Source organism: Ipomoea triloba, chromosome 3 (assembly GCF_003576645.1).
Source record: "Ipomoea triloba cultivar NCNSP0323 chromosome 3, ASM357664v1".
In the NCBI taxonomy this organism is placed as follows: Eukaryota; Viridiplantae; Streptophyta; class Magnoliopsida; order Solanales; family Convolvulaceae; genus Ipomoea; species Ipomoea triloba.
Genome location: NC_044918.1, coordinates 24,021,798 through 24,038,464, shown reverse-complemented (window position 1 = coordinate 24,038,464; position 16,667 = coordinate 24,021,798). Strand labels below are relative to the sequence as shown.

General features: G+C 34.3%; 1 protein-coding gene across 3 annotated transcripts; it reads right to left on the bottom strand.

Moving 5' to 3' along the window:
* Positions 1 to 1,561: 1,561 nt before the first annotated feature.
* Positions 1,562 to 9,908, bottom strand: LOC116014528 (membrane protein of ER body-like protein). 3 transcript variants are annotated; one of them, XM_031254602.1, is made up of 9 exons: positions 9,347 to 9,908; positions 7,003 to 7,590; positions 5,837 to 5,971; positions 4,804 to 5,055; positions 4,439 to 4,684; positions 4,184 to 4,369; positions 3,313 to 3,540; positions 2,925 to 2,986; positions 1,562 to 2,243 (listed from the first exon to the last, which is right to left on the bottom strand). In XM_031254602.1, the coding sequence occupies exons 1-9, from the start codon at positions 9,672 to 9,674 to the stop codon at positions 1,776 to 1,778; spliced, it is 2,493 nt and encodes an 830-aa protein (XP_031110462.1). In that variant the 5' UTR covers positions 9,675 to 9,908; the 3' UTR covers positions 1,562 to 1,775. The 3 variants fall into 3 exon arrangements, with proteins under 3 accessions (XP_031110462.1, XP_031110463.1, XP_031110464.1); XM_031254603.1 differs by having other exon boundaries at positions 4,184 to 4,354; XM_031254604.1 differs by having other exon boundaries at positions 7,003 to 7,557.
* Between the last annotated feature and the right edge of the window lie 6,759 nt (positions 9,909 to 16,667).

Here is a 16,667-nt window from a genome sequence, read left to right as displayed (position 1 = left end):
TTTTTTTTTTTTTTTTTTTTTTTTAATTCGAAGTTTAAAAAAATAAGTAAAGTCTACAAATATTAACATTGTGAATTTGCAAGACAACTTATTTAGGTGAGAAATAAAACTGCTTGTGGAGAGTCCATCATACATTTTTTGATGGTTGAGATTATTCTATTTTTTTATTTTTTGTGTGCTTAATATTAATTATTAGGGGCTTTAATGTAAATGTATGTGTGATTTATTTTCAGAATAGGATTCTAGTCATATTTTATGCTTGATTTTAGATGTTTTAATTTTTAATTTTGGTAGGATAGGTTTTTCTTCTTTGTCTCCATTGGTTTACGGTTAGTCGTTTGCCGTGTTGAAGGTTCGCATCGATTCTCTTCCTTTGCCCAAGTATGGAGTGTGGTGGTGAAGGTATGGTTTCTTTACTTTGTTTGTTTCTTCTTCCGGTTCAGCAAGGGGTGAGGGGGCGGGGGGGTGGGGGTGGGGGTGGCAGTGTGTCTGTTGTGTGCTGTTGGTTTTGTGTTCTTTGTGTTTTTAAGTTGTGTGTGGGTGGTTGTTGTGTTTAGGTCATTTAGGTGGAAGTGTGGGTTAGAAGGGGTCTTTGTATTGCCATGTTTGTCAGCATTGTTAATGTTCTCCTTGTCATTTACATGTGTTTTGGTTTGTATCGTGTTTTTTTTTTAATTCTGATCTCCGCTGGTGTGTGCATGTGTGGAGTCAGGTGTGTGCATGTATGTATTTATACCATTTGCACAGGTCCATATTATCTGTATCACCTTTGTATTGTTTTTTGAAAATATTATAGGTTTTTTTGTACTGTAGTATTTGGGGGGAGGGGTTGGGGAGTATTTTTTTTCTATTCTCTACTGTGTGTCACAGTTTCTTTTTTTTTTTTCGTTAGTTGTGTGCATTTTTGGGCATCTGCATATGTATTTGTGTTATGTTGAAATGCACATAAGAGTATACCTATGTGCACACTGTTGGAGTGTTTGTTCTGTTGTAAAACTTATAGGGTTGCTCGTGATTTTTAATTTTCCTATATCCCATGTGGCAGCATCATTCTGTGCTAATGAAGATTTCGCAGTTGATAGTAGGGGATCCAATGGGTTGTGTTATGGATATATCTCTGGGGAGGACGATATATATAAAGCAATAACTTATATATAAAAAGGAAATGCATATACAAGTTATTAGATGTTTAGGTAACTCAGTCGGTTATTCCTTAAAATTTAATACCATATGTCACGAGACCAAGTCCCACCAAAATTTCTCGATCCGTCCCTGGGCAGTGTCCCAAAACAGGTGAATGATGTAACAAACAATTTTACAACAAAATTTTGAGATTTAAGTTAAAAACATTTACCAATTGGCTCAAAGAAGGGGTTTAAGGGTAGTTGCGGATACAAGTGAGAAGATTGAAGATTGCGTAAGGCTTCTTGAAGAAGGATATAAAAAATGTTGCAATTATATAAAAAAGAAGCATATTCAAGGAACATTAGGGTTGCAAGCATTTTTGCATTGCAAGATCTACCTACAAAGGAACATTGTAATTATAATCAACAATCTATGATTAAACTGAAAATTCTAGAAAGATTATCTGACCATAACTCGAGTTGAAAGGAACAATGTGCAAATACAAATTTTCCTGTTCCCAAAAGAGGACAAAAACACTGCATCTAACATTCTTACTCCTCATATTTCAAAATTCTTCTTCTCAGCGCTAAGAACCCTAGTAAAAATAAGGCATTTATTGAGAGCTGATCATATGATTAAGCTTTTGATCCTCAGTATGATACCCATGCTGCATGGGCTTGAGTCACCCCAGGTTGGAACAGGTTCACCTCTGAACTTGACTGGAACAAACCAAGCTTCAGCAACAGCCTATTGATTAACTGACCGGCTGCAAAAGAAACTCCCGAGACCACGAAACCTAAAACAACGTAAAACGTGATTGTTTTAAGGTAAGACTTGGGTGGTCTCTGGGCATACACCTTTCCAGTTGCCAGAAGTATGATGCATAATAGTGAAGCTGCAGCAGCTGCAATGAGCTTGAGTTCCATGTCATCGCTCTTGCGAAATGAGAAGCCGTACACAGTTGGAGGCACTAATGCGAATACTGCATATGAGAGCGCAATAACGATGGCATGGATCACGAAATTTTCCCTGTGGCCCAGCAGTTTTCCGTATCGATCTCCTTGCTCCATAATTTGGTTTGAGGCCTGCTCAGGGCAATCTTTCTTCAATTCCCAAAGCTGTAAAATGAAAGTCAGAAGCTTAGTTGGGCACTTGGACTGCAACCATTTTCTGATGAAAATGGAGTATTGACGGAGGCCGGTAAAGGGTCAAGTCTAGCACCCAACCTCTCGATAAGAAATGGGATGGCAGTCAATAAGGAAATAAAGTTGCGCCTTCGCTACTAGCTATAGCTTTTGGCGTAGTAGTAAGCGCTTGATCCTAACAAGTGGTATGGCAGAAGGCGGTAAAGGGCCAAGTCCATCAATTGGTGGCTAGGGGATTGTTTACCGGAGGCCAGTAAAGGCCCAAGTCCAGAACCACGCCTCTCGAAAATGTGATGGCAGTTTATAAGGAAAAAAAGTTGCGCCTTCGCTAGCTTTTAGCATAGTGGTAAGCGCTTAATCCTAACAAGTGGTATGACGGAAGGCGGTAAAGGGCCAAGTCCATCAATTGGTGGCTAGGGGATTGTTTACCGGAGCCCGGTAAAGGCCCAAGTCTAGAACCATGCCTCTCGAAAATGTGATGGCAGTTTATAAGGAAATAAAGATGTGCCTTTGCTATTAGCTATAGCTTTTGGCGTAGTGGTAAGCACTTTATCCTAACATGGAGCTACAGATCAAGGATGATGAATGCTTGAATCTATATCGTCTAAAATATTAAGAGCAGTGAGTGTAATAGGAAAAGCAGAAACTACTCACATTATTTAGGATTATGAGAAATCCTCCAACTAGATTAGCAGCACTGAGGGCAAAAATATTCACTGCATGCAGTGGGGCAAGAAAAAAATTTCATCAACAATCAAAATATATAGTTGGTCTAGAATTGAAGAGAGATGGTTTGCCAAAGCTTATGACTATGGATTATGATTGATTAGTTGTTTATTGTTTACTATTAAGGGTTGTGAATAATCCATGATCCATCCCCAAGTTACTCAAGGATAACCATAACCTTTGCCAACCATGAAAAAGGTAAATTATTTAATCTATAAAATAATCCTTACCAAACATTGTAAAAAGTATAATAATCTCAATGGTTTAGATTAAATAATTTGTAACAAACACCATAAATATAACCTAAATTACTTACACGTAGCAGTACCAGCAGCAGCAGCAGATGATACAATGCTTAGGCTAGTGATCGACTCAGCTAGACCTCCATACACAATACTTTTGATGATCTCGATTTTGTTCCCTTCTCTAGCATTGGTTCCTTGCTGCTCCACTGCACACATTTCAGTCGCAAGATTTGGCAAATTCATCGATTCTGCAGTTTCAGTTGGCCCTGCTTCTACTACAGAAATGATGGTATCTTCGCCTAGGCCATATAGTAAACAAAACGTTTAATCAAAGAAAATTGAAAGTAACAGCAGAAAGAAGTGAAATGCACCAAAATTATTATTATTATAATCATTATAAAGAAAAGTGGAATTCCGAATGGTAGCAGTGATACTTAATTCAGGTTTCCTTATAAAGTAGAATAATTATAATCTAAAATTGGGCTATAATGCAATCATTATTTTGTGGACCACAAATAAAATTTGCCGCTATTATAGCGCTGAGCCAAACCACACTAAAAGACTAAATCTAATCAATTAACTAATCTAACCCATGACCTTATAAACCCATATGTTTTCTCTTATATTTTCAATGTGGGATTCTTAACACTCCCTCTCAAGTGGACAACCGGACCATTTTGAATCTAACCGGTTGACAACCGGGTGAACACAAAGTGGATCGAACAGACTCCAATACCATGTACGAGAGTGAAGAGAATGTATCTAAGTCATTTAGTAGAAAGAATACACAGCCCTATATATACATGCTAGGAGACCACTCAGAAGGAAACAAGACCAATTATTTCCTTGTGACCACGTACTCAAATCCTTTAAATCCCCATGCTACCTAATATATATACATTCCATAAAACAAGCAAACTAATATGAAGTCTACTCAGATACCTTTAGTACCAGTTTGGAACATTGCATCCTTATTTTCAACCGGAGGTTCACTGAGAAGAACGGCTCCAATGTGTTGTTGAGGAAAATCTGTTGAAATATCCAATTTAGTTTCACCTTCTGATCCTTTAAGTACAAAAACTGGTGATGTCAGTGCAACTTCAGCTTCATCATCTGTACATACACCATTTAAATCCACGTGAAACTTAGAACACTAGTTTATAGACATTGTCTTAAGATGGTCATTATTCACATTACCTGGACTATCACATATTTTATCAGCTTGCTTCTTCTCAAGAGTCATGGACTCCTCATTTGAAGTTATCAAAATCTTCAGCCCAGTTTGGGATGCTGACAAAGTACTCTCTACAAATCTTTCACTACTAACTTGAGTTTTGTTAGCAGGAGGAGTCAATGACTCGTTAATTGCACCATTTTCTTCAATTCCATTTGATAAATTTAATTGATGGTTGGTATCTACTTCGAAGTGGTTGACTGGATCTCCTGCACATAAATGTATAGGTAAGAAAGGACAAAATGGCAAGAAGGATGATTGTATAATGCAGGCCTCGAATTCCCATAGGTATATATAATACATAGTATGTAATGCATTAGCATGTTACCTTTCTTGCCCATTATTGCACAGACTGATATATCGATTGCGTCATTAATTATTTTTCCAGCTCTTTCTAGCTCGTTTTGAGAAGTTGAGATATTAGCTTCAGTTTCATGAGGGTCAATGCTTCTGCTGTCAACATGAACAGGTGGAATGGTTTCTTGAATGGACAAGGATTGATCACTCTTATCACACAAGTTGGATGACGGTAAAATTACTTCATTATTGTTTTTCCCAACATCTAACTTATGATCTTTTCCTGCATAGCAACATTATTCAATGAAAAACTTTTAGACACAAGGAATGGAATGAAAGTCATACCCATTGTTTGGTTGACAACTTTTTAAAACACATGTATAGGATTTGAGTACTAAGTGTTAGAAACTAAGATTGGGCTAGGGTGAGTAGGGTCACTCAATTGAGCTATAATGCACATGAGCCAAACCACACTAAAAGATTGAATCCAACCAATTAGCTAGTCTAACCCATGACCTTATAAAGCCATATATTATATCTTATTTTATCAGTGGGACTCTTAACACTAAGTATATGATTCCCATTCTGATTCCAATTCTCATGTTCGAACCAAACACACCCTAAAGGTTCTCACCAGTCACCGTAACAAGATATAATTCTGGTATTTATTCCACTATACGGACTTTGCAAGGGGTCCATTCTATTTGTTTTATACAGTTCATTATCTCAAAAAGCTTTTCATGCTCAAGTATTTACTTTCATTTGTTAAATTCATAATGTGAAATTGCCCTTAAACATCTCATTATTTCATTTGCAGCTTCAAAAATCACAGCCATTCCGTATAAACATATTTTGTAAAGATTGAATTCCCATAACCATGAGGTGAATATTCATCCAAAAATGCTCAAGATAGAATTCTTATAGAGTAGTAGTTAAAATTCTGCATGAAGATAGTGTCTTAACTTTGAAATACCTCTCCATATTCAAAACAAGAATAGAAATCAACATAAAATGAATAGGTTACAACAGAGGAGTCATAGTGTAGCACAAAGGAGGAAATTTACCTTGATCAGCAGACCCTTTATCCGATGCAAAAATGGAGGAAAACCAGCTTTTGCTCATTCTCACTCCTTGCTCATCTCTCTTATTTTCTTTATCACCTTTTTCACCAAAAATCTGGAACAACTTGAAGCCACTCCCTGAAAGTTCATAACAATGGGTGAAGTTTTCGATTTTTTTGTCTCCCTGACTGCATCCTACTGCATCCTAATGCAATAATGTTTCTTTTTCCATTACAAAATACTCAAGGAGGTATCATTTAAGGGCCATTTGTTAACACTTCTGGTTTTGTGTGTGTGTAGAAAACCAAAACAAGCTTAGTTAATAATAATAATAATAATAAATTAAAAAAAAAACAAAAACAAAAAGCAAAAACAAAAACAAAAACAAAAACAAAAACAAAAACAAAAAAAAAACAAAAAAAAAAACTAAGAACATAAACATATTAGGTTTCATATAACGTTGTAATGGAATGGGTGTGTTAAATGAGGTTAGATGAAAGGTTGGTAAGGTGGGTGGACAGGGTACACCTAATGAGGTGTGGTGGGTGGTGTATGCCAAGGTTGATAAGGATGATGGTCAGTTTTGGCTATGGGTTAAGGTGAAATGTAATATGAATAGTAAGATAAATTACATTGAGTGAAATATGTACGGATACTCATTAAACTGATTATACAAACTGTAGGGTAAAAGGAATTGAAAACACAATTTCTTTTTTTTGGTGGAAATGTGGAATGAGTGGGTAGGTGGAATATAGAGGGAAAAGTGCAAATAACTTTGTCGAGCTAACATGAGGTGAATGTGAAGTTGGTCAAGAGAAATGTAGTACGAGCCAGAGGTGAGGAGTGTACCACTTGTTAGGATTAAACGCTTACCACTATGCCAAAAGCTATAGCTCACAGCAAAGGTGCAACTTTATTTCCATATACCGCCACCACATTTTTGAGAGGTAGAGTTCTGGACTTGGCCCTTCACCGGCCTCCGCCCAACAAAAAATAAAAAGGAACAACCAGAATGTGCTAGATCTGGCTCCTTCACACAGACTACAGAAAAAGAGCAGAACATATCTATTTATCAAAGAAAACATGTTCAACATTAGCTGTCAAACCTCAGTACTTGGCAACCATATATAAAGTCAGGAAATTTCTCTTTTCAGAAAATGGTATGTTACCTGTTGGAATAAAAAAGCTGAAGCACGATAAACATCTGAATATCTCTGGTTCACAATCACGATGAAAACCACTGGCAGCTGATATTGGAGTATCATCAAGAGAGATCAGTGGCTCATCATGACATTGATCACTGCTCAGTTGCGTGGGGCTAACATAAGATTTGGATTCATTTGCAGTCTCCAATTTGTTACGTTTAACATCTTCACTAGAAATTCGAACCTTTCGTTTTCTTTTGCGAAGAATAACTCTTCTGGTTATGCAGGAATGGCAGTTGGGGCAGTACAGATCATGAGTATTCTGCTTACGTAACACATTCTCGACGTCATAATCCTTCGCATCAATTTCACTATCCGTTATCCGGTCAACATCAGCACTTTCTATCTCTTCAACAGTTGACAATTTGTGAACTGTACCAGGTTCTTGTGGTAAAGTTTCAGTGGGCAAAATATTAAAAGTTGACAGGTTTTCATCCTTCAAATTTCCATGATATTGAAGATCAGTAAGAAGACTCCCCTCAATACAAACATCTCCTGGATTTCTCTTGTTACTTTCTTCTACAGATGATGATGAAGACGTTAATTTACCATCTGTAGTTGCACACAAGTAAAACGCTAATTATCCAAACTGTATGTTCAAATTTAGTTATAAACAAAATATGAAGACAACTCAGAGAAATTACCACATTATTTAAAAATAAAAATAATAATAATAATAATAAATTTAAAAAAAAGACAATAAAAAGATAGGACATTGCAGCTAAGAAGAAACCAAGTTGTAAAGTTGACTGTGCATGAAATTTATACCAAAATTACTCTTTAATTAGCAAGTGCAATACCTCAAGTTAAAAATTAAAACAGTAAATGTTATATTGTATATGATATCTTAGGGCATTATTGCAGGAAGAGACATATCATAAATATAATATGCTCCATAAGACCTAGAATACGAAGGACATATAAACCCTCCAGTCCAACTGACTTCTATTAGTAAAGTATCTTATTCCGGCGATCCTCATATTACAGTTCTTGTTCTTTTTTCTTTTTTTTGTTTGACAAAAGTTCTTTTTCTTTTAGTCTCCCAAAAATCCCTTCTGTTTTTCACCTTACGGATTGCTGAGTCTAGTGGTTTTTACAAAGCACGGCATTTACAGACCTTCACTTTCAAAACTGAAATATAATCCACACTGGTCTAAGGTTTTGTAATCCAGCAATATATGCAATTGCCCCTTAGGCATCTGAGGGAGACCAAAACAAACACTTTCATTTTGGTAGTTCCAACAGCAGACTCGACACTTCCATATACCTTCAGTCAAACAGAAAAACCATGATTGCAAATTGTTTTTACTACCTTACTTCCTAGTAAAAAAAACCTATACAAAGTTACTTTGAGACTGTTATAATCAAAGATTGGGCCAAGGTCACTCAACTAGGCTATAATGCACATGGGTCAAACCACATTAAAAGACTGAATCCAATGAATTAACAAGGGTCATTTAGTGTTTTACCAAACCACCTCTAAGTCTATATGTGCATTCACATTTGACTACAGCCTAGCTTTTAATAGTCCTTATAATGCGAGATCTAGAAATTTCATTTATGAAACCCAGCAAAGCCATGTTTTTTTCTGGTGTTACTTGAAGCTTGAAGGTGACTCGTTAGCTATACACTATACTCGAGATCAAACTGCTACAAGAAAGGGGTTTTACATGGAAGCGATGGCTCTCTAGATCTATACTTCTACACAAGCACTCAGTTCAAGTATACCCATTCTTTTCAAAATCAAATTCGTGGAGTTGCAGGCTTTAAAATGTTAAAAGAATCAGATGGAGTATGGGTCTCCCTGGAGCAGTTAAGCTATAAGAAAGATCAAAGATCATAGTGCAGATGAAATGCCAACAAAGACTCAAAGAGAGCTGTTTAACAAATCAAATGTTGAGACCAACGGTCAAGGCTCTAAAACTCACCATGAAAGCACAAAATTATGAATCAATTTTTCAAGGACAAATTAAAGAAGACCAAATACATTAACAGGAAGAAAGACAAAATATATTTATTAGCAGAAAGACAAATCCCTTATAGATGGAAGTCAAAGAACACAGTTCAAATGACTGAAGAAATGGGGCCCTCAGGTCTCACTGTCTCAGTTTAATAATTAAAAATAAAAAAAAAATAAAAAATATAAAAAATGAGACTGGAGGTAGGGTTAAGTCTCAGGGTATGAAGTGGGGTTCAAGGAGAAGGAAATGTTTGTCTACCTTACAAGAATAGACATCAAAGACCAATAAGAACATAGCAGAAATTAAAGAAAAAGACAGCATATTAGAGTATTGTTTCACACTTTCACCTTCATCTTTGTCAAAGTAAACACAATTCTCCAGTCTTGGCAGACAATCTTTGATTTCAGCTCTATCAGCTGGTGTTGAGTCAACATGCTCCTCTGCCCCTTCTTGGTCACCATCAAAGCTTGATTCTTGACTTCCATTTTCAGTCACTGAGGGTAAATTTGCATACCCATTTTTCTCACTATGACAATTACTCACTTCTTTGGAAATTTCACGTTCAATATTATATTTTGAACCCCTCACTAGCATCCCAAATTCTTCTTCTTCTTCTTCTTCTTCTCCTTCCAACACCAATTCCTCTGGCTCCCTCTTAAGCCCTTCTTTTTCCATTTTCTCACCACCTCAAAGCCCCAAGCCTCTCTCTCTCTCTCTCTCTCTCTCTCTCTCTCTGTATGTGTGTGCTGGTTGGCTGGCTGGTTGCAATTTATGGGAAGCAAGTAGAGTAGGTATGGTATGGGTTGAGGAGTTAAAAGATGGAAAGGATAAGCATTTTCAATTCAGGCAAGAAGCAAAGAGATCCGGGTTTATTAAACTATTTTACAAAATCGATGAGTCAAAATGGCTGGAGTATAATACAAGAATCTAAAATTGTTGCTTTTTTGTTTTTTTCTTTTTAATATATATCAGTTGAGCGTGAGCCATCCTACATGGCTACAAGCCTAAAAGGGTGGTAGGTGGTGGGGGTTTCCTAGACATACTTGACAATTTTGGGGGCTCCTGTGTAAACACAACTGTGTATTATGCAAACAACAAATTTCACAGAGAATGTGTATGTGGATATCAATTGTCTCATCCAATAGAGTTGCTTTAATTTAATGAAGAAATTAGTCATTGTATTTATTGGTAAAAATTCTAAATTATACCCAAAAAGAAAAAGAAAATGTGTTTGTCGTGTGAAATGATGACTACTCACTCAGATAGAGTTGAGCATAGCAAATTATTGGAGCAAATTACCAAAATGGTCCCTCGACTATGTCGATTTCACCAATTTGGTCCTACTCATTTTGATTTGACTAATTACATCCTTTGACTATTAAAATTTTAACTGTTTTAGTCCTCCGGTCACTTAGACGGTCTATTTTGAGGGATATTATTGGAACTTCACTTAGCACTAACTGGCTTTTCCCCGGTAATGCTCTTGAAGACAGACTGGGAAAGAACCGTCTCCGTCTTCGAGATGAGATTTTCCTCGGAATATTCCTCGATCATCTCCAAACACTCGCCCACGCACCGGAGCGGAGCCACATTGGATGTCGACAAGTCAATCTTGGCGCCGTAGCAGAACTTGGCAGCGGCTTCGAAAGTCTCGGAGCCGGCCGAAAAATTAGGGAGCGAGATGTGACATTGCAGCTCTTCCTCCTCCACACCATCGTCCTCAACACCCTCCTCTTCTATCCCTCCGTCGGCATCTGGTTTTTGGATTCTACCACCACTGGGTTTTGTCACCTACTTTGTTATCAATTCATGAAGCTTTCGACTTTTCGACATCAAAGGAAACTGAGCCGACAAAAAACACAGAAACAACTCCATGAGTCAATCTGTATACACTGGAAGTTTCATTGAACCACTGAGGGGACACAAACCTTGTGAAGATGGAAGGTCATGTCATCTGCTTCAATTATCACATCGCTGGGTAATCCAATAGTGCAAAACCTGAGAAAAAGAAAGAAGAATCAATATCAATAGATTTGACTAAAAATCCTCTTGGTTTTACGAAAGTACAAGCAGCAGAAGAGGTCGTCTGCAAATCTGCAATGATTATAGCAGTTGAAAAATCACGCCAAGAAGAGAACATAGAAAAACAGAGTGAAAAAGAAAGCAAAGATGAAATAAGAAGGTTTTTCTTTTCCCTTCCCTGCCCCACTCTCTTTCTCTATCGTTTTCTTTCTTTATTTCTTTCTCTCACTGAGGTCTGCTGTGCAGCGCTGTCTGTAGTGAAAGAAGAAGGAAGAAATACTGAAATTACCAATTTAGCCTTACACTCGCCAAAAATCTAATGTCTAAGTGATCGGAGGACTAAAACGGCTAAAATTTTGATAGTTGAAGGATGGAATTAGCCAAATCAAAATGAGTAGGACCAAATTGGTGAAATCGACATAGTCGAGGGACCATTTTGGTAATTTGCTCCAAATTATTGTGTGGACTATGTTTCACATAGCTGTGTGAACCAAAAATATAAGGTACATTTTTTAATATATTAAAAGTATATTATACTGGATGTATATTATTTGATAGTATATAAAATAATATACTTTACGTACACAAATAATATATTTTTAATATATAAAAATATACTTTTTATTTATGGCCCACACAACTGGACCATGGTCCATGTAATAATGATTGGCTGAGTATGAGTAAAGTTGAAACTGGCCATGTGCTGCTAGGGCGACGGTACAAGTTATCAATTTTTTTAAAAAAATATTTTATATATAAAATTATTATTTTTATACTTGATAATGATGTTTTTAAAATTTATAAATTGATTTTAATTGTAATTGAAAATAAAATTTTAGAAGGAATTGACATTAAAATTTTGGTAAAGAATTTTATATTTAAGTATATACAAAAAATGTCACTTTTAATAAATTAAATAAAGTCTAAATAGATTTAGACTCAATCTATACGTCTATTGTTATCTTTCAAATGTCTCTTGAAATTATGTTTCTTAGGCCATCTACATCTGTGAATAATATTGGGATAATGTCAAATATTTTGCCAAATGGCAAGTGAGAAAAATAGAGAGAGAATGAGAGGGAATCATCTGCAAATGAAGGGTTCAAAGCACAGTAAATCTGACAATTTAATTTTATAAGCATACGCGCACAGCAGCAGCCCATGCGGGCGCATGCACAGGGGCGTTTGGCGCGCCTGACACAGATTGTTTTTTTTTTTTTTTTGAAATATCAAATTTGTTTTATTTTATTTTTCATCCTCCCTCATTTTCTCTTTCCTAATCACACTTACAAAAACTCCTTAAAAACAAAAACTCCATTGATAAGGATGCTCTTATAGTATTTGTTTTTTTTTTTTTTTTAAATGCCTTACTCTGTAATAGGACACAGGTGTCAGGTGTGGATTTCCATGGCTGCATGTGCTGGTTCTTGTAATGTCTGCTTTGATAAACAGCTATGGCTTCTTTAGCATTCATTTTTTTTTAGACAATAAAGGAAAAACAAAATATTTTGCCTTCAAATTCCTGTCTTTCTGCATCAATACAAAATGGTACAGGAAACAAATTGATAAGGATGGTGTAACTTCTGTATTATTGATTAAGTTTGTTTGCTGTACATAACTTTTGTATTTAGCAAATTTTTATAATATTTTTAGAAAATGGTTAAATGATTTTTTTTTGAACTATGTCAAAATTTCAATTGCATACCCGAGCAAAACGAAAAACAAAAGCAAAAACTTTATATAAATGCATGAACTAAATCAACATGACATTTACATTTACGTGTGTGTAATATTATTTATTGGCAAAAACTTGTGTGAGACCGTCTCACCGTGAGACGGGTTGGGTTAATGTAAAAGTATTAAACATTACTTATTATGAAGCATGTAATACTTTTGATGGAAAATATAATATTTTTACATCAAAATGTAAAATTGTTACTATATATTTTTCTTCAAAAGTATTACATTTTTCCTTATAAGTGACAAAAATTTTATTCCTAATTAGTATTACATTTGAGCATATAAGTATGACATTTGCGCATATAAATATGACATTTGCATGTTGATTCAACCCGATCCGACTCGTCTCACAAATAAAAATCCGTGAGACGGTATCACACAAGTGTAACCCTTATTTATTTTCATAAAAGTCAATATGTCACATGTCATCACTTTTTATTCTTGTTGATATGACAAACTCTTATTAGTCAATATTAAAGTCGTTCACATAAATTTCTTTCTTTCTTTTCTTTGTAGTCAACATATTTGACAATAAATTTATATTCTAAAGTGTCTGATTCACATAATATTAGATTACGTTAAGATATATAAATTGTTAGAAATATTAGATTCATGTGTTTTGTTAAAATTGAAGTATGTAATATTAACTTATTTAGTTGAACAGTTATTTTTTACGTTATAATGATTATTTTCTTTAATACCAATTAACCTTATGTTTATGTATTTCAATAAATTTTAAAATTAAGATAAATAAATCAGGCAATGGTAAAATGTAGGAGTAAATGGTTTTAAAATATTTAACTAAGAACTTGAGCTTCAAAAATATTGTATGGCTTCCGGGGAGAGAGGAAAAAATAATAGGTTAAATTATAAAATTAGTAAACCAAACACCCAGTGTACCCCTTAAAAGTACATCTACCACTTTTCATATTGAGAATTGTCAAATTCGCTCTTGAACTATATAAGAAAAAGTAAGTATGTTCCTAAACTGTACATCTACCACTTTTCATATTGAGAATTGTCAAGTTGGCTCTTGAACTATATAAGAAAAAGTAAATATGTTCCTAAACTTTAAAAAGTTACAATTAAACACATTATGTAACAATTTGACAAGTAATCATGTTAATTGCATCAAATCTTAAAGATGTGCATTGAGTAAATCCCTATCCTACTCGATAAATGATCGCAAAGAAGTAAATCCATAGTTGACTAGCTCAAACCAAAAGACCAAAAGACTACTCCTTTCTTTTTCATATATAGTTCGATAGTTTATTTGAGCATTTTCTTATTTTCCTATCAAACAGAATGTTTCATCCTCACACAATGAACCCATATCAAATTTGGGCAGTTAAAAATTGAATTAACGTAATGTGTGTAAGGCTGACCTCAACCCAGCAAGTGCATGCACTTGCTGGGTGAGGTGGCAAAGAAAAAAATATTTTTTTATTTAGATGTTTGTCACGCCATTTAGTAAACTTGCTACTGCAGCAAGTTTGCTAAATTGCAGTTTTTCTGTCATTTGGCAGAAAAGCTGCTGCAATATGTGACTTTTGATTTTTTTTTTATTTTTTTTTTGCTATCAATATATTGGTTTTTTTTGGTTTTGTTAATTTTTTAAATGCTATCCGTCAATACATCACCTTTTATTTCTCCATTTTCTTTTTTTTTTTGTTTTTGTTTTTTTTTTTTTACTGTTGCCACCCATACATAGCTTCTTCTTCTTCTTCTTTTGTTTTTTTTTTTTTACTGTTGCCACCCATACATAGCTTCTTCTTCTTCTTCTTTTGTTTCTTTTTTTTGTTAATTTCTAAAATGCTATAGTGTTATACGTGACTTTTGTTTGGTTAATTTATTTTTAAAATTTTGTAATGTAATTGATTTATTTTAAAATTAAAATTAATTATAATTATTATTTAATTTATTATTAAATTATATATTGATATAAATTAATAATGTTGAAGAGAAAATGATATTTATTGAGAAAAAGATATTAAATTTTTAATGTGATGTGAAATTGGGGCCCACTTTTAAAAGTTGATTGGATTTGCATGGATGTAGTGTGAATAGTAAATGGTTTGCAAATTGGGTGATGTGGAAGTGAGACCCATTTTTGAAAGTAAGAGAAAGAGAGTATTGAGGGATAAGGATAGCCTAAGTTTAATCTAATTTGAAACTCAAATTAATTATATCAAAAACAAAGCATTACAATATACTTATATATATATATATATATATATATATATATATATATATATATATATATATATATGTCATTACCATTTTTGGTCCTACTGTTATTGTGATATTGTCAATTTTTATCCACTTCATTAATTTTTGCCACATTTTAACTAGTTTTTTTTTTTTTTTTTGCATTGCCACTTTTGGTCCATCGTTAGAAAATCCGTTCAAAGGCTGTCAAACACAGGGGTATATTTGTCTTTTAACATCCGCATCTGAGTCACTCCCGGAAGGCACATATGAGAGAACTAAGAACCAATCAGAGTCGTTCATCTGGAAAGATTTAATGGATCTCATGTAACCAAATGTTAAAAAACAAACCATTTTACGTACTAAAATGCAACAAAGGATCGATAAAACACAATATTCCACACTATAACCAAATGCACCTATTCACTTAAATTCATTAGTATACGTGATAAAACGCATCATTCTACGTATTAAAATGTATCACAATGTGCCTCATTTCAAATTATAAACACTATTTACACATATTAGAAAACATGTGCTAAAATATGCACTTTTCTACGTATTAAAATGCACCACAGCGTGCACAAAGAGTCAATAATTGCCTCCACTGAGGCTCAAACCCACTCCCATCATCCATGTGGGAGTGTAAACCAGGACACCGGGTGCCACTAGACCACAAGGTCTTTGGCAATAACCCCACTTAAACATACGCAAATTACACTTGGATTAATAAAATCGGACAACGCATATTAGGTCGCACGACCGCATGGGAGCTCCCCGCCGCATTTGAATAGAAACCTCTCTCTCTCTCTCTCTCTATATATATATATATATATATATATAAACTTGAAAAATTTGAAATAATTCATTTGAACCAAATATGCGTAATGTATACTATTCCATATATATTGTTCATAGTAATTGTTAAATTAATGCCATTCAGTGGAGGCGATATTGGCTCGTTAAGTTTTAGTAGATTGAGAAAGTATATATGAACAGATACTACATATGTAACAGATCAATAATACTAAAAAAAAAAAAAAGTCATTCATTGTAAGAAATTGATTAATGATGTGTTTGAAGGCGAACTCACATTTTCATAAATAAAAACATATGTGAATTATTGATGAATTTTATGCAAAAAGGTCAAATATGTTATGTACTACCACAATTGTTCATGTTTCTTGTCAAAAATGATAAGTGAAAAAAATTGAGGGTATAATAGTCTAAATAAATCATATTTTAATTCATACTACCAGATTAATACATGATCATATTTGATCTTTTGCCTAAATTTCTTGTATTATTATATTTGTTTTTTTTAAACAATTTCTTTAATGTATTGACTTTTGGTGTGATTAAAGAATTGTAATATGACAAAAATTTAAGTTTTTACTTTGTAGTCTTCAAGTGAAAGATGTTTGGAAAAGTGGGTGACGAGTTAATCATGATCCTCTTTTAATAATATGATTTGGCCTTCAATATTAGCGGCACGCACACCTAGGAGTCTAGAAGGATTGAATAATTGAAGGAAGCCTACGATCTCTCTTTACTACGGAATAACGATAATATATATATATATTTAATATTATTCGCTTTATTACAATGCAGTATCTGTTCATAACTATTTTTTCAAAGTATTGTAGATTCTTCACTGAGGTTCAAACTCACAACCTTTTATATGAGGGAGCAATTTGG

Bases quoted from the DNA above. Each gene is read 5' to 3' on its own strand.
- LOC116014528 (XM_031254602.1), bottom strand. From the start codon at position 9,674: ATGGAAAAAGAAGGGCTTAAGAGGGAGCCAGAGGAATTGGTGTTGGAA. The intron at 7,591-9,346 runs GTGAAAGTGTGA...GTGCAACTACAG, and splicing joins TTACTTTGACAAAGATGAAG to ATGGTAAATTAACGTCTTCA. The intron at 5,972-7,002 runs GTAACATACCAT...ATGAACTTTCAG, and splicing joins CAGCTTTTTTATTCCAACAG to GGAGTGGCTTCAAGTTGTTC.